Consider the following 24297-nt stretch of genomic DNA (forward strand, 5'->3'; position numbering starts at 1 on the left):
TGAACAAAAAAAAATATCATTCAGAATTTGAAGGGAAAAAGTTTAGAAGATCCCTGCAGATACATGCAAGAATTTTTAGGTTTCTAAACGCTAGGAAGAATGCAATAGAATGTAATGCAAGGATGTGGAGGTGAACCAGCAAGACTCATTTTTCCAGGTAAATCCCGATGGAAAAAGAAGAAGATTCTCTGAACTGTGCAAACACTGTGACCCAGATCAGTATTAACTAAACAAGATAAAAACTCCTCCTCATAGACAGTGAGGCAGCCTTGAGATGTCCGCACAGAGTGTAGGGAAGCAGGGAAGGATGTATGTTAAGAGGAGTGATGACGTGAAGGAGAGGGATCTCATCACTATTTCTCTCTTACTCCAGGGAACTTCCTCCACAAATGGCCTGGAGGAACCACAGCACCATCACAGAGTTCATTCTCATTGGGCTGTCCGACGACCCCTACATCGAAGCTCTGCTCTTTGTGTTCTTCCTGGGGATCTACCTCCTGACTGTGATGGGGAACCTGATGATGCTGCTGGTGATCAGGGCTGATTCCCGCCTCCACACTCCCATGTACTTCTTCCTGAGTAACCTGTCCTTCCTAGACCTCTGCTTCTCTTCTGTCACTGTGCCCAAGCTACTGAAGGACCTTCTGTCTGAGAAGAGAACCATCTCAGTGGAGGGCTGCCTCACACAGGTGTTCTTTGCGTTTATCACACCAGGGACCGAAGCATGCCTGCTCTCAGTGATGGCTTATGACCGCTATGCTGCCATCTGCCACCCACTGCTCTATGGCCAGGTGATGAGCACCCAGTTCTGTGTGAAGCTGGTATTGATCTCATGGGGTCTGGCCTGTCTCCATGCATTTGTCATTGTGCTCTTGGCTATTAACCTGGACTTCTGTGAGGCCCAAACCATACACCATTACATCTGTGAGCTGCCCTCCCTCTTCCCCCTCTCTTGCTCAGATATTTCCATCAATGTTGACATCTTGATCTGCTCCATCTTACTGCATGGGCTTGGGACCTTCCTCCCAATTTCCTTCTCCTATGCCCGTATTGTCTCCACCATCCTGAGCATCAGCTCCACCTCAGGCAGAAGCAAGACCTTCTCCACCTGCTCCTCCCACTTCATTACAGTGACCCTGTTCTTTGGCTCAGGTGTGATTCGCTACCTTATGCCCACAACCAATTCTTCCCTCGATTTGCTCCTGTCCTTGCAGTATGGTGCAGTCACACCCTTGCTGAATCCTTTCATCTACAGCCTAAAGAATAAAGAGGTGAAGGCAGCTGTGAGAAGGACATTGGGGAAATATCTCTAAGTAGTGACAGACACATGGTTACAAAAACCGTGTTCCATTGCATTTCTTTTTTTGTTCCCATCTTCTCCCACACACAGTGACACAAAATTTGGAAGAAGGAGTCCTGAGTTTGTCTAAATAGAGCCTGACTAATACTCCAAGGTGCTAGTTCTTGACGAGGGCTCCTTATTTGGAAAGTCTGTGCTCCACTCTTTGCAAGGGAATGTGAGACAATTTTCCACAAAACAGATGGATAAGACATCAAAATAATTAGGTTGAAAAGATTTGATGATCATTTCAGGTGATTCAGCATCTGACTGAGGTGTTGCACAAAGAACTAAAAACAAGGGAGACATTATTAAACAGAAGTTAACATATGCAAATCCCAACTTCTAGTAAGTTTTTAAATAAAGCATTGGCAAACAGAAAAAATCCTATGTGAAGAAAACAATCAAAACTTTATGTTGATGCACTAAATACCATAGGATACCTAGTAATAAACCTAACCAAAGAAGTAAAAGATCTGTACACTGAAAACTATGGAACCCTTATGAAAGAAATTGAAGAGGACACAAAGAAATGGAAAAAACATTCCTTGCTCTTGGATTGGAAGAACAAATATTGTCAAAATGTCCATACTACTGAAAACAATCTATACTTTTAATGCAATCCCTATCCAAACACTCCTAGCATTTCTCACAGAGCTAGAACAAGCGATCCTAAAATTTGTATGGAACCAGATAAGACCGCACATAGCCAAAGCAATCTTGAAAAAGAAAAGCAAAACTGGCAGCACAGCATCACAATTCTAGACATCAAGCTATATTTCAAAGCTGTAGTCATAAGACAGTTGGTACTGGTACAAAAACAGACACATAGGCCAATGGAGGAGAATAGAAACCCAGAAATGGACCTACAACTATATGGTCAACTAATCTTCAACAAAGCAGGAAAGAATATCCAATGGGGAAAAAGACAGTCTCTTCAACCAATGGTGTTGAGAAACTGGACAGTAACATGCAGAAGAATGAAACTGCACCACTTTGACTGTGGTTCCTTATTTGGAAAGTCTGTGCTCTACTGTTTGCTGATTACATCATATGCAAAAATCACAAAAATACATCATACACAAAAATAAATTCAAAACTGATGAAAGACTTAAGCATGAGACAGGAAACCATCAAAATCCTAGAAGAAAACACAGGCAGCAACCTCTCTGATCGCGGCCACAGCAACTTCTTGCTAGACATGTCTCCAGAGGCAAGGGAAACAAAAGAAAAAATGAACTATTGAGACTTCATCAAGATAAAAACCTTCCCACAGCAAAGGAAACAACAAACTAAAAGGCAACCTTCACAATGGGACAAAATATTTGCAAATGACCTATATCTGATAAATTAGTATCCAAAATCTATAATGAACTTATCAAACTCAACACTAAAAAAAAAAAAACCGAAATAATGCAGTTAAGAAATGAGCAGAGGACATGAACAGACCTTTCTCAAAGTAGACATCCAGATAGCTAAAAGACACATGAAAAGTTGTTCAACATCACTCATCATCAGGGCAACACAAGTCAAAAACCACAGTGAGATACGTCCTCACATCTGTCAGTTTGGCTAAAATTAACACAGGAAACAACAGGTGTTGGCAAGGAGGGGAGAAAGGAGAACCTTCTTGCACTGTTGGTGGGGATATAAACTGGTACAGCCATCTGGAAAACAGTATGGAAGTTCCTCTGAAAGTTAAGAATAGGGGCAGCTGGGTGGCACAGTCAGTTGAGCATCTGACTCTTCAGTTTGGCTCAGGTCATGATCTCAGGGTCTTGAGATCAATGAAGATCCACTTCAGATTCCCCACTCACCTGTAGTCTGCTTGGGATGCTCTCTCTCTCTCTCTCTCTCTCTCTCTCTCTCTCTCTCCTCTCTCTCTCAAATAAACAAACATTTTCCAAAATAAAAGTTAAAAATAAAACTACCCTACATTCTAGTAATTGCACTACTAGGTATTTACCCAAACAATACAAAAATACCAATTTAAAGGGCCACTCACATCCTGATGTTTGTAGCAGCAGCATCAGTAATAGTCAAATTATAGAAAGTGCACCAAGGAAATTGACTGATGCATGGATAAAGAAAATGTGGTCTAGGGCAGCCTGGGTGGCTTAACAGTTTAGCAACACCCTCAGACCAGGGCCTGATCCTGGAGACCCAGGATCAAGTCCCATGTCAGGTTCCTGCATGAAGCCTGCTCCTCCCTCTACGTGTGTCTCTGCCTCTCTCTCACTCTCTTTGTATCTCATGAATAAATAAATAAAATCTTTAAAAAAAGATGTGAGGTAGATGATATAGATATAGATATAGATATAGATATAGATATAGATATAGAACATTACTTAGCCATCTAAAAGAATTTCAATGAGTATAAATTACATTAAGACAGTCAGACTAGGGGAGCATGGGTGGCTCAGCAGTTTAGCGCATCTTCAGTCCAGGACTTGATCCTAAAGACCTCGGATCGAGTCAGATGTTGGGCCCCCTGCATGGAGCCTGCTTCTCCCTCTGCCTCTGTCTCTGCCTCTCTCTCTCTCTCTCTGTGTGTCTCTCATGAATCAATAAATAAAATCTATAAAAAAAAGGAAAGAAAGGCATACTAAAAGCAGTGACTATTAAAGACCTCTCTTTAATCATTTCTTACTTGATATTTAATGTAATAATATTTTATATCAAATTGTATATGCCTACGATTGACAAATAACAATCTGATATGTAAATGTAGTAAGTAGTGTCAAAATTTAAAAAACCATATTAATAATTTAATGAACAAAAGAATATTATATATTAAAGTTACAAAACAGTACGAGGGCAACCATTATCTTCATCTATTTTATATGTATTCACAAATAATCAGGAAAAATTTATGCTACCAAAAGCTCAAATCCAATCATTACCAAGATAAAAAAAAAAACAAACATAAGAAAGGAAGAGAAGGAACTCAAAGGCACAAATTAACAAGTCAGATGCAGAAAAATAAAATTGAGTTCAGACTTTCAAAATATCTATAAATTTGAAATAACTCCATAAATACATCCAAGAAAAAAGAAACCAATAATACAACTCTGATAAAAGAATAAAAAGTTTAAGGAAATACTAAAATTCATCTCAATACATTTGAAAAGCAGGCTCTTGAATCTGGGAAGGGAAACAGGCATTCAGATCCAAGAGCCTGCTTTTCAAATGTATTGAGATGAATTTTAGTATTTCCTTAAACTTTTTATTCTTTTATCAGAGTTGTATTATTGGTTTCTTTTTTCTTGGATGTATTTATGGAGTTATTTCAAATTTATAGATATTTTGAAAGTCTGAACTCAATTTTATTTTTCTGCATCTGACTTGTTAATTTGTGCCTTTGAGTTCCTTCTCTTCCTTTCTTATGTTTGTTTTTTTTTTTATCTTGGTAATGATTGGATTTGAGCTTTTGGTAGCATAAATTTTTCCTGATTATTTGTGAATACATATAAAATAGATGAAGATAATGGTTGCCCTCGTACTGTTTTGTAACTTTAATATATAATATTCTTTTGTTCATTAAATTATTAATATGGTTTTTTAAATTTTGACACTACTCTAAAATCAATAAAAACCGTTCAACACCTCGACATCTAATAGTGAAGCTTGCAAATTCCAAAGATAAAGATAAGAGCCTTAAAGCAGCAATGAGACAAGAATTCCCTGACTTTCATGGGGAAGGAATATAAAGGGTACATCAGACCACTCTCCACAGAGACCTGGCCTGCCAGAAAGGGCTGGCAGGATATATACAGGGTCCCTAAATGAGAAGAACATGCAACCAAGAATACTTTATCCAGCAAGGCTCTCATTCAAAATGGAAGAAGATAAAGAGCTTCAAGACAGGCAGAACTGAAAGAAAGTGACCTTTCCAAACAAGATCAGCAAGAAATTTTAATGGGACTCTTAAAAACTCCCCATTAAGAAGAAGATTCAAGTAACTCTGAACGTGAAAGGGCTTAAGAACCCATCAAAGGCGCAGAGTTTCAGACTGGAATAAAAGAAACATTACCCATCAATTTGCTGTCTACAAGAGACTCATTTAGACAAAGACACCTACAAACCAGGAAAATAAAAGGTTGGAAACCATTTACCATTCAAGATGGATCTCAAAATATACCCTAAAAACTACAGAACACTTCTGAAAGAAATAGAGGAAGACACAAAGAGATGGAAAAATATACCATGGCACAGGAGTGGCAGAATTAAATATTGTGAAAATGTTCAATGTTACGCCAGGGCAATTTACACGTATAAAGCAATCCTATCAAAATACCAGGCCTTTCTTCAGAGACATAGAACAAATGATTTTAAGATATGTGTTGGAATCAGAAAAGACCCAAGACAGCACAGGGAATTTTAAAAAAAGGAAAACCATATCTGGGGTCATCACAATGCCAATTACAGGTTTTACTACAAAGCTGTGTACATCAATACAGTGTGGTACTGGAACAAAAACAGACAATATAGATCCATGGAACAGAACAGAGAACACAAATGGACCTGAACTTTTGTTATCTCAACTAATAAACAAAAAGAGCGAAAGACGAATCCTACAGAATACAGACAGTCTCTCAATAAATGGTGCTGGGAAAATTGACTCCACATTCATAAGAAAGAAACTGACCACAACTCAATGCATCAATACACAAAGTATAAACTCTAAATGGATGAAAGATCTAAATGTGAGACAAGATCCATCAAAATCCCATAGGATAACTCAGCAACACCTATTTTGAACTTGGCCACAGTAACCGGAGAAGGACAAACAGTGTATTTTCTGCATTCATTTGGGGAATAAGAATAATAGGAGAAAGGGAAATAAGGGGCAGGGAGAAGAAATGTGTATGATAAAAATCAGAAAGGGAGACAGAACATAAAGACTTCTTAACTCTGGGAAATGAACTAGGGGTGGTTGGAGAGGGAGGAGGGTGGGGTGGGGGATGAATGGTGACGGCCTGAGGGATACACTTAGACGGGATAGCACTGGGTGTTTATTCTGTATGTTGGAGTAATTGAACACCAATAAAAATAAATTTATAAAAAAAAAAAAGAAAAGTCAGGCACTGCTTAATTTATAGGAAAATGTAACTCAAGAAAAAGAAAATTGAACCATTTTCAGTCATTAGACACAACAAATACCCACCATTTGCTTCCACGTAGGTGAAACTGGAGTGTATTATGCTGAGTGATATAAGTCAATGAAGAAGGAAAATTATCATATGGTTTCACTCATACGGGGAATATAAAAAATAGTGAAAGGATTATAGGGCAAAGGAAAGAAAATGAGTGTGAAAAATAAGAGAAGGCGACAGAACATGAGAGACTCCTAACTCTAGGAAACGAACAAGTGATAGTGGAAGGGGATGAGGTGACTGGGTAATGGGCACTGAGGGGGGCTATGGACAGGATGAGCACTGGGTGTTATACTATATGTTGGCAAATCAAACTCTAATAAAAATATACCAAAAAAAGAACAGCAATAAAACACTGCAGAAGAAAAATGGCAAAGAACGTGAATAGATTGTTCACAGAACAGGAAATAAACAGCCAAAATAGATGAAAAACAAACAAACAAACAAAGAATTACGTCAAGATGCAGGGAAAGGTACACCGCTGGAACTCTTACACTACTGGGAGGAATGCAAGCTGGTAGAACCAGTCTGGAGTATGGAGTTGAGTTAGGGCAGATGGAGCTAGGCAGGGAAAAATAAGGGTCAGGTTCCCATATTTCCAAGGATACCAAGAAGCCCCAGAGTAACGCTCCTATAAATCCCAAGAAAACAGAGATAAGGCAACAAAAACAGAGAAAAGGAAGTAAATCTGGCCCCCTGGCTCCAAAATGTTATCTTTCTTTGACAGCTACAAAGGAATCACAAAGACTCCAGACTAAAAGACAGCCTTATGTCATTCACTCAAGACAGCACAAGAAATCTCAAGGCCATAAACTCCCTGGTTAGGCTCTCAATAAAAGGCCAGCCAAAAAAGCCCTCAATGGCAACTCTGTCGGGAACCCCCTCACTCCTGATAGCATTTTCTGTATCCTTGCATAACAAACTTCTATCAACTTTATTCACTCTCCTTTGTCCACGAGATTCATTCTTCCACTCCCTGAGACAGGAACCAAGCTCTCTTGCACCAGAAGTTCCTCAAAAAGTTAAAAATAGAACTACCCACAACCCAGAAATGACACTACTAGGTATTTACCCAAAAGATACAAAGATAATGATCCAAGGGGGCACCTGCACCCCAATGTTTATGGCACCAATGTCCGCATGGTCAAGCAATGGAAAGAGCCAAGATGTTCATTGGCAAATGAATGGATAAAGAAGATGTGCTACATATGTACAAAGGACTATTACTCAGCCATCAAAAAAAAATGAAATCTTACGTTGCCAGCGAGGTGGATGGCACTGGAGGGTATTATGCTGAGCAAAACAGGTCAATCAGAGAAAGATAATTATCGTGCAATTTCACTCATATGTGGAAACTAAGAAAAAAAACAGAGGATCAAGCTTTGCACAGCGGCAGTATCGTAGTCAATGAGGTTTATCCTTCAAGGAAATGGTTGCAAGAGTCCCCACCCTTTGGAGGGATGAGGGTGAGAAGTAGCCCAGAGGAACCTGGGTCCAGTTGACCTTTCTTAGCCAAAGTGGGAAGTAAGATGCCCATTGGGCTGCCTTCATCTGTTTAGCAGATCTCTCCAATAAAGCATGATCATTCACTACATATATATATATATATATTAAGAAAACCTCCTCCAGATTCCCGGGGGAGCAGGAGAAGGTGTACTCCACTCATTTACAACCCCTTTTCCTGTCCCTTCCAGGCTGAGCAAAGTGCTCTAGGGCTCCAGCAGCTATTCCACTGCTGACCTATTCATGTCAAGTCCCGAACTGCCTCTTACCTTACTTACACTCATATTTTACAGATGCAGTGCCAGCCAAGGATCAAAGCTTTCCAAATACCAAAAATCACACTAAAATGGCCCTTATTACAAGGACTACCTCTAGCTTCCTAGAAGTGAGATTTTCATTAGCTGACAAGCTGTCACATATTAAGCAGTCAGGATTTCAGGTCTGAATTTAACCTTACTCAAGGAATGACATTTACAGGGCCCAAGAGAAACAAAGGGCTACAGGCAGAAAGGCACAGGTGTTCTGCCCTCCCGCTATCCTCTCCTAGATTTTAAATAATTGCCTTAATTCAGAAAATTGAAATATCACCCTGGAGAGAACTCCTGTACCTCAGACTACATCTACCTTTCTAGTTAAGTGCAGGCTGTGGTTACTGAGTCCAGAGCTCAGCTTCAGGCTGGGACTTCAGGGATTACAGGGCAGCAGCCCAGCTTCCCCTGGGGGCCCACACCACCCCATGGCTGCTGAAGTACAGGCAGCCTTTTGATTGGTTCTGGTCGATTCTTCCTTCTTTAAGTGACACTCTTAGAAGAGCATTCAGAAGCACAGAGAGCATAAAGGAAGACGTAGCACACCACTGCCCCTGAGATCAGGAGAGAAGGTATTTATGAAATGTGTGTCTGTTGTTCAGAATATGAGCTGTTTGGAAATATTGTCCTTGACCTTCCATAGAGTGGCCCAAATTGCAGAATGACACCTCTCTATTTAGATGTTCTGGAAAATAATCCTGATGCTCTGATAGATCCAGTGCTTCCAGAGCTTCCCCTATTCTAACTTCCTTCACTCACTGACAGCCAAGGGAACAGGCTCTGTGCTCTGTAAAGAGATGCTTGTGACAGGGCTTCTCTTATTGGGATTACCTACCAAGTGTCTGGTCCTGATGGTGAAGACGGAACACGTGGAGTTGCCTCTTCCAAGGAAAGCCAGGAGAATGGTAATATTTTCTCTGTGTTTCTGGTGGTCCTTCTATTTTTCTGCCTGGGATGCTCTCTGAAAGTTTCAATTCCGCTGGTGTTTTTTCTCTTCCTTCTCCACCTCAGGATCTCTTCCATTGATCCTAAAGCCTCAGGCTCCTGCTCCACACATTCCTTGTCCCTAAGCTAGAGGTGGGAACACCCCACTCCTTGGCAGACCATCTCCCTGGGTGAGACTCTGTATCTCTCTCTGTCCAAACGGTGCTTTTGTCCCAGCTACCTTGGACACTTTCTCTCCCTCCCTGCCTCACCTGAAGACAGTGACACTAAAGTCTAGGCATCAATCTTCTCATGGTTCAGGATCCCAAAGCATTGAAAAAGACTGACGCCTGCAATGAAAGAGGACAGTCAGAAATACAGATCACACTATCAGAGCCACCTGTTTTCCTGCTTGCCCAGTACACAGTAGAAGCACAGTACACTTCCTTTCCTTGATATCAAGTACCTGAGAACTAATCACTGTGAGACACTGTGAAGAGTGTGAGAGAGGAGAGGAGAGGACAGCTCTGAGAATACTGCAGTGGATCAGTTTGTCTCAGGTCCCACCTGCTCCCAGTGCTGATATGCTTCTCCCTGAAACAGATTTCACTCCATGCACCTAGCACCAAGGGTCTGTTTGCCACAGACCAGCTCATATGATCCTAGAGCCACCTTGTCTAGCCTGACCTTCTGCACACAACCTTCAGGCATTTCTTCATTCCAAAGACAGCTTTGAACAGCCAGTGTGCAAGTAAGTTTTCCACACACTAAACCCTCCCTCTTAATGGAAACTGGCTGTCAAATAGCTTCCTCTTTGGGCAAGATTGGGTGATCATAGCTCCAGCAGAGGTGTTCTCAACTTTGGGCTTGATCCTTAAGTCTGAAAAATGAATCTGTGATTTGCTATATTAGCAGCTCCATTGGAGAAGATCTGATCTTAGTTAACCTCCTGAAAGCAAAAAAAATAAAAAATAAAATAAAAAAATTAAAAAAAGAACCTCCTGAAAGCCACAAAATCATATACATACCCGATATCCTGCCATATATCTTTGTGGGAGAAGAAATGTGTGAGAAATATCAGAAAGGGAGACAGAACATAAAGACTTCTAACTCTGGGAAATGAACTAGGGGTGGTGGAGGGGGAGGAGGGTGGGGGGTGGGGGTGAATGGGTGACGGGCACTGAGGGGTACACTTGACGGGATGAGCACTGGGTGTTATTTTGTATGTTGGTAAATTGAACACCAATAAAAATTAATTTATAAAAAAAAAAAAGAAATGATCAAATATCCAGGTGTCTAATGAATGTGAATGTTCCAGGTGGCAAAATAATGATGCAGGTGTTCATCGAAGACACTGCTGAAATCCCCTCCTTTAACAGCTCCCACCCTTCCATCACCAGTCTCCCTACTTTCCCTCAATCCTCTCGTGCTCACGATCTATGTTCTGCATCTCGCATCGGTCTGGTATAGCTCAGGATTAAATGAAGCCAATATCATCCCTTCACAAGGGTGACTGCAAGTGTTTTATTTTCATGCTTAATTGATCCAGGATGTAAATGCTAAGAATAGTCCCTGGTAACTAAAGAAATCTCAGGCATCGATTGGAAGTATTGTTCAAAAATGGTGATGAGGAGGAAGATTCCATTCTGTGTGCAACCTGAAAATCACATGAGAGAAGTAACTGGTGTCTTTGTTTGTACATAATATGACCTCCGACAGGACAGAAAAGGATTCTGCACAACTACTACAGTGTTCTTCAGACAAGAACTTGAACCCCCTGTGGGTACTGTAGTCAGGCGCCCCTTGTGAGTGTCAGTGGAAGAAAGGAAGTGATTTTCAAGGTAGACATGCCCATAAATATTTTGAAATACATGAGTCTTTGAAGAGAATGGCTTCCATTTATCATATCATTTTGTGTTGATTGCATAGATTCACCCAGAGTTTGTTCTCAGCAGTATCTGCAATTTTGTCCATGCAGGATCATCAAAAGTAACTTCTCCAGCCAGTTATGCTTCACCATCACTGGACCAAAGCTAATGTCCTGCAGGCACATAACAGTGAACATCTCACTATCTCTCCTGCCACACAGGTAACCTAGACTCAGGGCTAAGATGGACTGAGATGGGACTAGTGGATTTGTTAATTGGATCAGAAGTTAGGCTTTCCTTAATGTAAGTTAGCACCTGGTCATACATTGCTGGCAAAGCCCAAAGGGTCAGAAGCAGGGTTCTCTGGGTTGGTGTGATTAAGTAGTTCTATGAAGACAGAAGCCTACTGTGGGATCAGACTGTGGACGGACAATCAAAAAAGAATACTGATGAGTTAGCTTTAAACATCCAACTGAGGAAGGAATCTTCTCATAGGACAGTGACTCCCTACATAGTCCAAGAAGTTAGGGATCAAAATGAATCTCAGTATCCTCATTCACCTAAATGCCTCACCATCTGTTCCTCCTGGTTACACAGCTGAAATCTGGAGCAAGAGGATCCCAAAATGTTGTATAAAATAACCCTCTTGGGATCCCTGGGTGGCGCAGCGGTTTGGCGCCTGCCTTTGGACCAGGGCGCGATCCTGGAGACCCGGGATCAAATCCCATATCGGGCTCCCGGTGCATGGAGCCTGCTTCTCCCTCTGCCTGTGTCTCTGCCTCTCTCTCTCTCACTGTGTGCCTATCATAAATAAATAAAAAAATTAAAAAAAATAATAAAATAAAATAAAATAACCCTCTTGCTTCTGATCCTAAGGGCACAATAGAGGAATAACACGTCCACAACAAGAACACAAGGACATTCTTGCAATGGTCGCCACAGTTCCCTTGAGTCTACCAGTATGAGAGCAGGTGAGACAGGATGGCAGCAGCATGAGCTGGTGAGGTCTGTGCAGATAATGACAACCTTGAAATTGAGCAGCTGTGGCCTCCAACCTTCATGAGTGGGGGGCCTGACAAGAGTGGCAGACAGCAATGACCACTGTGCTCCCTCCAGGTGCCAGTGACCTGGGGGCTCATGGAGGAAGGGATGAGATGGTGCTAAGCACTGTCAAGAGGTCTCAGAGGAACACCGGATTGCCTCAATTGGACAATTGGAGAGGTCATCAGAAGCTAATGGGTGGGAAAGACCAGAGTATGCTGGTTTGTGACTGTGCTTGTCCAGTTGTGGCTCTGTTCTCATGGAGCTCACAATCGGGAGGGGAAAACCCAGATAGATGTCCCCCATGAGCCAGACACAGAATCAGACCATTACATAAAGCACCTGAGAGCAGGTGGCCCCATGATTTGAACAGAGAGCTGGGAGTTCAAGGAGGGAGAAGTGAGGTCAGGCTATAAGGAATTGAGCAGGGCGATAGGTCACATTGGAAGGCCCATGAGAGTCTGCATCTCTGGAATTAAGAGGAGAACATATAGAGGAGAAGGTGAGCAAAGACACAGAAACAAACAGACCTTTCTGGTATCAAAAGCAGCCAAAATGGCCAAAAGTTTAAGGGCAGATGAGGAAGAATTTAAAGGTCCAGGTAAGAAAAGTGTTCCTCATGACATGGACTAAGCCTAGACATTGGATTGTAATTAGAAAAAATAATGGCATTTATTTCCTCTTTCTTCTACTTGTTGTTATATGACATTGCAAGTATCCCTTAATATGAGACTTCTCACAGGTAAAATGGGGATAAACTTCCTTACCCCAAGGTTAATAATTCCCTCTCCAATCTTATGGAACTACCTTGAAACAATTGAGATAGTCATTAAGAAAGCGTATTTGTATGGAGGTTCTTCAGAAAGTTAAAAATAGAACTACTCTATGACCCAGCAATTACACTACTCATTGCTTACCCTAAGAATGCAAAACCACTAATCCAGGGGAATACTTGCACCTTTATGTTTATAGCAGCATTATTTATAATAGCCAAGACATGAAAGCGGCCGAGGTGTCCATCAATTGATGAACAGATAAAGAAAAAGTGATACAGCTGAATGGAATATTAATCAGCCATAAAAAAAAGAGTACAATCTTGACATTTGCAACAACACGGATGGAACTAGAAAGTATAATGCTTTCTAGTCAGAGTGACTGAAATAAGTCAAAGAATGTCAAATACGAAATGATTTTAATCACACTTGTATTTTAGAAACAAAACAAATGAGCAAAAGGGAAATGAGAGAAAGAGAGAGAAACCAAGAAAGATTCTTAACTATAGGAAGAACTGATGATTACTAGAGGAGAGGGGGTTGGCGCGTTGGATGAAATAGGTGAGGGGATTAAGGAGGGCACATGCTGTGATGAGCACTGGGTATTATATGGAACTGTTGAATCACTACATTGTACCCCTGAAACTAACATTACACTGTATGTTAATAAATTGAAATTTAAATTAAAAACTTTTTTAAGTTAAAAAGAAAGAAAGAAAGCATATTTAATAAACTCTTATTATAGTTAAATGCCCGTTATGAAGTAGAGAGCAGTGACCCATTATGACTTCCATGGCCCCAGTTACTTTTGCCTTGGTAGACCCGTTTCCATAAATATTATTATATTTACATTTTTGCAGCAGTTTAAAAAATGGATACAATCCAGACAATATTATATTCACTTTTTCCTCTGATCTTAAAAGAAATTTATTTTTTTTCATCAGCCATGTAAGATAGGCGCCTACTTTGTCGGATGGATGTCAACTCTGGTAAGGAGACATTGGATGATTTTGAACAAAAAACTATCATTCAGAATTTGAAGAGAAAAGGCTTAGAAGATCCTTGCAGATACATGCAAGAATTTTTAGGTTTCTAAACGCTAGGAAGAATGCAGTTGAATCTTAATGCAAGGATATGGAGGTGAACCAGTGACACTCATTTTTCCAGGTAAATCCCTATGGAAAAAGAAGAGGAAGAAGAAGAAGGAGATGGATCTCATCACTATTTCTCTCTTACTCCAGGGAACTTCCTCCACAAATGGCCTGGAGGAACCACAGCACCATCACAGAGTTCATTCTCATTGGGCTGTCCGACGACCCCTACATCGAAGCTCTGCTCTTTGTGTTCTTCCTGGGGATCTACCTCCTGACTGTGATGGGGAACCTGATGATGCTGCTGGTGATCAGGGCTGATTCCCGCCTCCACACTCCCATGTACTTCTTCCTGAGTAACCTGTCCTTCCTAGACCTCTGCTTCTCTTCTGTCACTGTGCCCAAGCTACTGAAGGACCTTCTGTCTGAGAAGAGAACCATCTCAGTGGAGGGCTGCCTCACACAGGTGTTCTTTGTGTTTATCACTGCAGGGACCGAAGCCTTTCTGCTCTCAGTGATGGCCTATGACCGCTATGCTGCCATCTGCCACCCACTGCTCTATGGCCAGGTGATGAGCATCCAGTTCTGTGTGAAGCTCGTGTTGATCTCATGGGGTCTGGCCTGCCTGAATTCGGTTGTGATTGTGCTCTTGGCTATTAACCTGGACTTCTGTGAGGCCCAAACCATACACCATTACATCTGTGAGCTGCCCTCCCTCTTCCCCCTCTCTTGCTCAGATATTTCCATCAATGTTGACATCTTGATCTGCTCCATCTTACTGCATGGGCTTGGGACCTTCCTCCCAATCTCCTTCTCCTATGCCCGTATCGTCTCCACCATCCTGAGCATCAGCTCCACCTCAGGCAGAAGCAAGGCCTTCTCTACCTGCTCCTCCCACTTCATTACAGTGACCCTGTTCTTTGGCTCAGGTGTGATTCGCTACCTTATGCCCACAACCGATTCTTCCCTCGATTTGCTTCTGTCCTTGCAGTACAGTGCAGTCACACCCTTGCTGAATCCTTTCATCTACAGCCTAAAGAATAAAGAGGTGAAGGTGGCTGTGAGAAGGACATTGGGGAAATATCTCTAAGTAGTGACAGACACATGGTTACAAAGACCAGGTTCCTTTGCATTTTTTTTTTGTTCCCACCATCTCCCACACACAGTGATACACAATTTCGGAGAAGGAATCCTGAGTTTGTCTAAATAGAGCTTGACTATTACTCCAAGGTGATAGGTCTTGACTGGGGCTCCTTATTTGGAAAGTCTATTCTTCACTGTTCGCAAGGGAATGTGAGACAATTTTCCACAAAACAGATGGATAAGACATCAAAATAATTAGGTTGAAAAGAAGCGATGATCATTTCAGGTGATTCAGCATCTGACTGAGGTGTTGCACAAAGAACTAAAAACAAGGGAGACATTATTAAACAGAAGTTAACATATGCAAATCCCAACTTCTACTAAGTTTTTAAATAAAGCATTGGCAAACAGAAAAAATCCTATGTGAAGAAAACAATCAAAACTTTATGTTGATGCACTAAATACCATAGGATCCCTAGGAATAAACCTAACCAAAGAAGTAAAAGACCTGTACTCTGAAAACTACGGAACACTTATGAAAGAAATTGAAGAGGACACAAAGAAATGGAAAAACATTCCTTGCTCTTGGATTGGAAGAACAAATATTGTCAAAATGTCCCTACTACTGAAAACAATCTATACTTTTTTTTTAATTTTTATTTATTTATGATAGTCACAGAGACAGAGAGAGGCAGAGACACAGGCAGAGGGAGAAGCAGGCTCCATGCACCGGAAGCCTGATGTGGGATTTGATCCCGGGTCTCCAGGATCGCGCCCTGGGCCAAAGGCAGGCGCCAAACCGCTGCACCACCCAGGGATCCCCAACAATCTATACTTTTAATGCAATCCCTATCCAAACACTCCTAGCATTTCTCACAGAGCTAGAACAAGCAATCCTAAAATTTGTATGGAACCAGATAAGACCGCACACAGCCAAAGCAATCTTGAAAAGAAAAGCAAAGCTGGCAGCATCACAATTCTAGACATCAAGCTATATTTCAAAGCTGTAGTCATAAGACAGTTGGTACTGGTACAAAAACAGCCACATAGGCCAATGGAGGAGAATAAAAACCCAGAAATGGACCTACAACTATATGGTCAACTAATCTTCAACAAAGCAGGAAAGAATATCCAATGGGGAAAAAGACAGTCTCTTCAACCAATGGTGTTGGGAAACTGGACAGTAACATGCAGAAGAATGAAACTGCACTACTTTCTTACGTATACAAAAAAGTAAATTCAAAACTGATGAAAGACTTAACCATGAGACAGGAAACCATCAAACTCCTAGAAGAAAATACAGGCAGCAACCTCTCTGATCGCGGCCACAGCAACTTCTTGCTAGTCATGTCTCCAGAGGCAAGGGAAACAAAAGAAAAAATGAACTATTGGGACTTCATCAAGATAAAAAGCTTCAGCACAGCAAGGGAAACAATCAACAAACTAAAAGGCAACCTTCACAATGGGAGAAAATTTTTCCAAATAACCTATATCTGATAAATTAGTATCCAAAATCTATAATGAGGTGGTATCTCATTGTGGTTTTGATTTGTATTTCCCTGATGGCGACCTCACACCAGTGAGAATGGGGAAAATTATCAAGGCAGGAAACAACAAATGTTGGAGAGGATGCGGAGAAAAAGGAACCCTCTTACGCTGTTGGTAGGAATGTGAACTGGTGCAGCCACTCTGGAAAACTGTGGGGAGGTTCCTCAAATAGTTAAAAATAGACCTGCCCTATGACCCAGCAATTGCACTGTTGGGGATTTACCCCAAAGATTCAGATGCAATGAAACGCCGGGACACCTGCACCCCGATGTTTCTAGCAGCCATGTCCACAATAGCCAAACTGTGGAAGGAGCCTTGGTGTCCATCGAAAGATGAATGGATAAAGAAGATGTGGTTTATGTATACAATGGAATATTACTCAGCCATTAGATATCTTTTTTTTAATTTTCTTTTTTATTATTTATTTATGATAGTCACAGAGAGAGAGAGAGGCAGAGACACAGGCAGAAGGAGAAGCAGGCTCCATGCACCGGAAGCCCGATGTGGGATTGGATCCCGGGTCTCCAGGATTGCGCCCCGGGCCAAAGGCAGGGGACAAACCGCTGCGCCACCCAGGGATCCCTACTCAGCCATTAGAAACGACAAATACCCACCATTTGCTTCGACGTGGATGGACCTGGAGGGTATTATGCTGAGTGAAGTAAGTCAATCGGAGAAGGACAAACATTATATGTTCTCATTCATTTGGGGAATATAAATAATAGTGAAAGGGAATAGAAGGGAAGGCAAAAGAAATGGGTGGGAAATATCAGAAAGGGGGACAGAACATAAAGACTCCTAACTCTGGGAAACGAGCTAGGGATGGTGGAAGGGGAGGAGGGTAGGGGGTGGGGGTGAATGGGTGATGGGCACTGAGGGGGACACTTGACGGGATGAGCACTGGGTGTTATTCTGTATGTTGGCAAATTGAACACCAATAAAAAATAAATTTATATTAAAAAAAAAGAAAAGAAAAAGTGGAGTAAGATTTGTTGCTTCCTTTTTCTGTTTCCCAGAAAGGAAATCCATGCTCTCGAGCAAGTTAAGATGTGGAAAATAAAGTTCCATTTCTGCACAACTGAATAAAAAATGTATAATGAACTTATCAAACTCAACACCAAAAAAAAAAACACACCCAAATAATCCAGTTAAGAAATGAGCAGAGGACATGAACAGATCTTTTCCAAAGTAGACATGCAGATAGCTAAAAGACACATGAAAAGTTGTTCAACATCACTCATCATCAGGGCAACACAAGTCAAAAACCACAGTGAGATACGTCCTCACATCTGTCAGAATGGCTAAAATTAACACACGAAACAACAGGTGTTGGCAAGGAGGGGAGAAAGGAAAACCTTCTTGCACTGTTGGTGGGGATATAAACTGGTACAGCCATCTGGAAACAGTATGGAAGTTCCTCTGAACCTTAAGAATAGGGGCACCTGAGGGCACCCCCGGTGGCGCAGCGGTTTAGGGCCACCAGCAGCCCAGGGCGTGATCCTAGAGACCCAGGATCGAGTCTTACGTCGGGCTCCCTGCATGGAGCCTGCTTCTCCCTCTGCCTGTCTCTCTCTCTCTCTCTCTCTCTCTCATAAATAAATGAATAAAATCTTAAAAAATTAAAAAAAAGAATAGGGGCAGGGGCAGCTGGGTGGCACAGTCAGTTGAGCATCTGACTCTTTAGTTTGGCTCAGGTCGTGATCTCAGGGTCTTGAGATCAATGAAGATCCACTTCAGATTCCCCACTCACGTGTAGTCTGCTTGGGATGCTCTCTCTCTCTCTCTCTCTCTCTCTCTCTCTCTCTCAAATAAATAAATATTTTCCAAAACAAAAGTTAAAAATAAAACTACCCTACATTCTAGCAATTGCACTACTAGGTATTTACCCAAACAATACAAAAATACCAATTTAAAGGGCCACTCACATCCTGATGTTTATAGCAGCAGCATCAATAATAGTCAAATTATAGAGAAAGAGCACCAAGGAAATTGACTGATGCATGGATAAAGAAAATGTGGTCTAGGGCAGCCTGGGTGGCTCAACAGTTTAGCAACACCCTCAGACCAGGGCCTGATCCTGGAGACCCAGGACGGAGTCCCACGTCATATTCCTGCATGAAGCCTGCTTCTCCCTCTACCTGTGTCTCTGCCTCTCTCTCTCTCATTGTAGCTCATGAATAATTAAATAAAATCTTTAAAACGAGATATGAGATATATATGTATATAAAACATTACTCTGCCATCTAAAAGAATTTCAGTGATTATAAATTACATTAAGAAAGGCAGATTAGGGCAGCATGGGTGGCTCAGTGGTTTAGCGCCATCTTCAGTCCAGGACTTGATCCTAGAGACCTGGGATCGAGTCCCACGTTGGGCCCCCTGCATGGAGCCTGCTTCTCCCTCTGCCTGTGTCTCTGCCTCTCTCTCTCTCTCTCTCTGTCTCTCATGAATAAATAAATAAAATTGTTAAAAAACAAAAAGGGAAGAAAGGCATACTATAAGCAATGACTATCAAAGACTTCTCGATAATCATTTATTATTTGATATTTAATGTAATATTTTATATCAAATTTTATATGCCTCCAATTGACAAATGACAATGTGATGTGTAAATATAGTTAGTGTCAAAACTAAAAAAACCATATTAAGAATTTAATGAACAAAAGAATATTATATACTACGTTACAAAACAGTACGAGGGCAAACATTATCTTTATCTATCTTTTTTTTAAAGATTTTATTTATTTATTTATTATTTATTTATTTATTTATTTATAGACACAGAGAGAGGGACAGAGACACAGACAGAGGGAGAAGCAGGCTCCATGCAGGGAGCTCGACGTGGGACCTGATCCCGGGTCCCCAGGATCACACCCCAGGCTGCAGGCGGCGCCAAACCGCTGCCCTATCTTTATCTATCTTATATGCATTCACTAATAATCAGGAAAAATTTATGCTACCAAAGCTCAAATCCAATCATTACTAAGATAAAAAAAAAAACATAAGAAAGGAAGAGAAGGACCTCAAAGGCACAAATTAACAAGATAGACGCAGAAAAATAAAATTGAGAAGTAAGTTCAGACTTTTAAAAGATCGATAAATTTGAAATAACTCCATAAATACATCCACAAAAAAAGAAACCAATAATACAACTCTGATAAAAGAATAAAAAGTTTAAGGAAATACTAAAATTCATCTCAATACATTTGAAAAGCAGGCTTTTGTTTAATTTAGAGGAATATGTAACTCAAGAAAAAGAAAATTGAACCATTACTCAGCCATTAGAATGACAAATACCCACCATTTGCTTCCACGTGGGTGGAACTGGAGGGTATTATGCTGAGTGACATAGGTCAATGAAGAAGGAAAATTATCATATGGTTTCACTCATATGGGGAATATAAAAAATAGTGAAAGGGATTATAGGGCAAAGGAGAGAAAATGAGTGGGAAAAATCAGAGAAGGCGACAGAACATGAGAGACTCCTAACTCTGGGAAACCAACAAGTGGTAGTGGAAAGGGAGGTGGACGGGGGATGAGGTGACTGGGTGATGGGCACTGAGGGGGGCTATGGACGGGATGAGCACTGGGTGTTATACTATATGTTGGCAAATCAAACTCTAATAAATACATATACCAAAAAAAGAACAGCAATAAAACACTGCAGAAGAAAAATGGCAAAGAACGTGAATAGATTGTTCACAGAACGGGAAATAAAGGCCAAAATACATGAAAAACAAACAAAGAATTACGTCAAGATGCAGGGAAAGGTACACCGCTGGAACTCTTACACTGCTGGGAGGAATGCAAGCTGGTAGAACCAGTCTGGAGTATGGAGTTGAGTTAGGGCAGATGGAGCTAGGCAGGGAAAAATAAGGGAAAGGCCCAGAGTCAGGTTCCCATATTTCCAAGGATACCAAGAAGCCCCAGAGTAACGCTCCTATAAATCCCAAGAAAACAGAGATAAGGCAACAAAAACAGAGAAAAGGAAGTAAATCTGGCCCCCTGGCTCCAAAATGTTATTTTTCTTTGACAGCTACAAAGGAATCACAAAGACTCCAGACTAAAAGACAGCCTTATGTCATTCACTCAAGACAGCACAAGAAATCTCAAGGCCATAAACTCCCTGGTTAGGCTCTCAATAAAAGGCCAGCCAAAAAAGCCCTCAATGGCAACTCTGTCGGGAACCCCCTCACTCCTGATAGCATTTTCTGTATCCTTGCATAACAAACTTCTATCAACTTTATTCACTCTCCTTTGTCCACGAGATTCATTCTTCCACTCCCTGAGACAGGAACCAAGCTCTCTTGCACCAGAAGTTCCTCAAAAAGTTAAAAATAGAGCTACCCACAACCCAGAAATTACACTACTAGGTATTTACCCAAAAGATACAAAGATAATGATCCAAGGGGGCACCTGCACCCCAATGTTTATGGCACCAATGTCCGCATGGTCAAACAATGGAAAGAGCCAAGATGTTCATTGGCAAATGAATGGATAAAGAAGATGTGCTACATATGTACAAAGGACTATTACTCAGCCATCAAAAAAAAATGAAATCTTACGTTGCCAGCGAGGTGGATGGCACTGGAGGGTATTATGCTGAGCAAAACAGGTCAATCAGAGAAAGACAATTACCGTGCAATTTCACTCATATGTGGAAACTAAGAAAAAAAACAGAGGATCAAGCTTTGCACAGCGGCAGTATCGTAGTCAATGAGGTTTATCCTTCAAGGAAATGGTTGCAAGAGTCCCCACCCTTTGAAGGGATGAGGGTGAGAAGTAGCCCAGAGGAACCTGGGTCCAGTTGATCTTTCTTAGCCAAAGTGGGAAGTAAGATGCCCATTGGGCTGCCTTCATCTGTTTAGCAGATCTCTCCAATAAAGCATGATCATTCACTACATATATATATATATATTAAGAAAACCTCCTCCAGATTCCCGGGGGAGCAGGAGAAGGTGTACTCCACTCATTTACAACCCCTTTTCCTGTCCCTTCCAGGCTGAGCCAAAGTACTCTAGGGCTCCAGCAGCCATTCCACTGCTCACCTATTCATGTCAAGTCCCGAACTGGCTCTTACCTTACTTACACTCATATTTTACAGATGCAGTGCCAGCCAAGGATCAAAGCTTTCCAAATACCAAAAATCACACTAAAATGGCCCTTATTACAAGGACTACCTCTAGCTTCCTAGAAGTGAGATTTTCATTAGCTGACAAGCTGTCACATATTAAGCAGTCAGGATTTCAGGTCTGAATTTAACCTTACTCAAGGAATGACATTTACAGGGCCCAAGAGAAACAAAGGGCTACAGGCAGAAAGGCACAGGTGTTCTGCCCTCCCGCTATCCTCTCCTAGATTTTAAATAATTGCCTTAATTCAAAAATTGAAATATCACCCTGGAGAGAACTCCTGTACCTCAGACTACATTTACCTTTCTAGTTAAGTGCAGGCTGTGGTTACTGAGTCCAGAGCTCAGCTTCAGGCTGGGACTTCAGGGATTACAGGGCAGCAGCCCAGCTTCCCCTGGGGGCCCACAACACCCCATGGCTGCTGAAGTACAGGCAGCCTTTTGATTGGTTCTGGTCGATTCTTCCTTCCTTAAGTGACACTCTTAGAAGAGCATTCAGAAGCACAGAGAGCATAAAGGAAGACCTAGCACACTACCGCCCCTGAGATCAGGAGAGAAGGTATTCATGAAATGTGTGTCTGTTGTTCAGAATATGAACTGTTTGGAAATATTGTCCTTGACCTTCCATAGAGTGGCCCAAATTGCAGAATGACACCTCTCTATTTAGATGTTCTGGAAAATAATCCTGATGCTCTGATAGATCCAGTGCTTCCAGAGCTTCCCCTATTCTAACTTCCTTCACTCACTGACAGCCAAGGGAACAGGCTCTGTGCTCTGTAAAGAGATGCTTGTGACAGGGCTTCTCTTATTGGGATTACCTACCAAGTGTCTGGTCCTGATGGTGAAGACGGAACACGTGGAGTTGCGTCCTCCAAGGAAAGCCAGGAGAATGGTAATATCTTCTCTGTGTTTCTGGTGGTCCTCCTATTTTTCTGCCTGGGATGCTCTCTGAATGTTTCAATTCCGCTGGTGTTTTGTTCTCTTCCATCTCCACCTCAGGATCTCTTCCATTGATCCTAAAGCCTCAGGCTCCTGCTCCACACATTCCTTGTCCCTAAGCTAGAGGTGGGAACACCCCACTCCTTGGCAGACCATCTCCCTGGGTGAGACTCTGTATCTCTCTCTGTCCAAATGGTGCTTTTGTCCCAGCTACCTTGGACACTTTCTCTCCCTCCCTGCCTCACCTGAAGACAGTGACACTAAAGTCTAGGCATCAATCTTCTCATGGTTCAGGATCCCAAAGCATTGAAAAAGACTGACGCCTGCAATGAAAGAGGACAGTCAGAAATACAGATCACACTATCAGAGCCACCTGTTTTCCTGCTTGCCTAGTACAACAGTAGAAGCACAGTAGACTTCCTTTCCTTGATATCAAGTCACCTGAGAACTAGTCACCGTGAGACACTGTGTATAGTGTGAGAGATGAGAGGAGAGGACTGCTCTGAGAATACTGCAGTGGATCAGTTTGTCTCAGGTCCCACCTGCTCCCAGTGCTGATATGCTTCTCCCTGAAACAGATTTCACTCCATGCACCTAGCACCAAGGGTCTGTTTGCCACAGACCAGCTCATATGATCCTAGAGCCACCTTGTCTAGCCTGACCTTCTGCACACAACCTTCAGGCATTTCTTCACTCCAAAGACAGCTTTGAACAGCCGTGTGCAAGTAAGTTTTCCACACACCAAACCCTCCCTCTCAATGGAAACTGGTTGTCAAATAGCTTCCTCTTTGGGCAAGATTCGGTGATCATAGCTCCAGCAGAGGTGTTCTCAACTTTGGGCTTGATCCTTAAGTCTGAAAAATGAATCTGTGATTTGCTATATTAGCAGCTCCATTGGAGAAGATGCTGATCTTAGTTAACTTCCTGAAAGCCACAAAATCATATACATACCCGATATCCTGCCATATAGCTTTGTAAGAGAAATTGATCAAATATCCAGGTGTCTGATGAATGTGAAGTGTTCCAGGTGGCAAAATAATGATGCAGGTGCTCATCGAAGACACTGCTGAAATCCCCTCCTTTAACAGCTCCCACCCTTCCATCACCAGTCTCCCTACTTTCCCTCAATCCTCTCCTGCTCACAATCCATGGTCTGCATCTGGCATCGGTCTGGTATAGCTCAGGATTAAATGAAGCCAATATCTTCCCTTCACAAGGGTGACTGCAAGTGTTTTATTTTCATGCTTAATTGATCCAGGATGTAAATGCTAAGAATAGTCCCGGGTCACTAAAGAAATCTCAGGCATTGATTGGAAGTATTGTTCAAAAATGGTGATGGGGAGGAAGATTCCATTCTGTGTGCAACCTGAAAATCACATGAGAGAAGTAACTGGTGTCTTTGTTTGTACATAATATGACCTCCGACAGGACAGAAAAGGATTCTGAACAACCACTACAGTGTTCTTCACACAAGAACTTGAACCCCCTGTGGGTACTGTAGTCAGGCGCCCCTTGTGAGTGTCAGTGGAAGAAAGGAAGTGATTTTCAAGGTAGACATGCCCATAAATATTTTGAAATACATGAGTCTTTGAA

The 24297-nt window shown here is 41.7% G+C and overlaps 2 protein-coding genes across 2 annotated transcripts; both read left to right on the plus strand.

Moving 5' to 3' along the window:
- The first annotated feature begins 389 nt into the window (after window positions 1–389).
- Window positions 390–1313, plus strand: LOC129517222 (olfactory receptor 8S1-like). Its single transcript, XM_055336887.1, has one exon. It carries the CDS (start codon window positions 390–392, stop codon window positions 1311–1313), a length of 924 nt encoding a protein of 307 aa, XP_055192862.1.
- Window positions 1314–14169: 12856 nt separating this feature from the next.
- Window positions 14170–15093, plus strand: LOC129517212 (olfactory receptor 8S1-like). Its single transcript, XM_055336873.1, has one exon. It carries the CDS (start codon window positions 14170–14172, stop codon window positions 15091–15093), a length of 924 nt encoding a protein of 307 aa, XP_055192848.1.
- The last annotated feature ends 9204 nt before the right edge of the window (window positions 15094–24297 follow it).

Source organism: Nyctereutes procyonoides, unplaced genomic scaffold, assembly GCF_905146905.1.
Source record: "Nyctereutes procyonoides isolate TBG_1078 unplaced genomic scaffold, NYPRO_anot_genome, whole genome shotgun sequence".
Taxonomy (NCBI): domain Eukaryota; kingdom Metazoa; phylum Chordata; class Mammalia; order Carnivora; family Canidae; genus Nyctereutes; species Nyctereutes procyonoides.

Coding starts and splice junctions, on each gene's coding strand:
- LOC129517222 (XM_055336887.1), top strand. CDS start 390: ATGGCCTGGAGGAACCACAGCACCATCACAGAGTTCATTCTCATTGGG.
- LOC129517212 (XM_055336873.1), top strand. CDS start 14,170: ATGGCCTGGAGGAACCACAGCACCATCACAGAGTTCATTCTCATTGGG.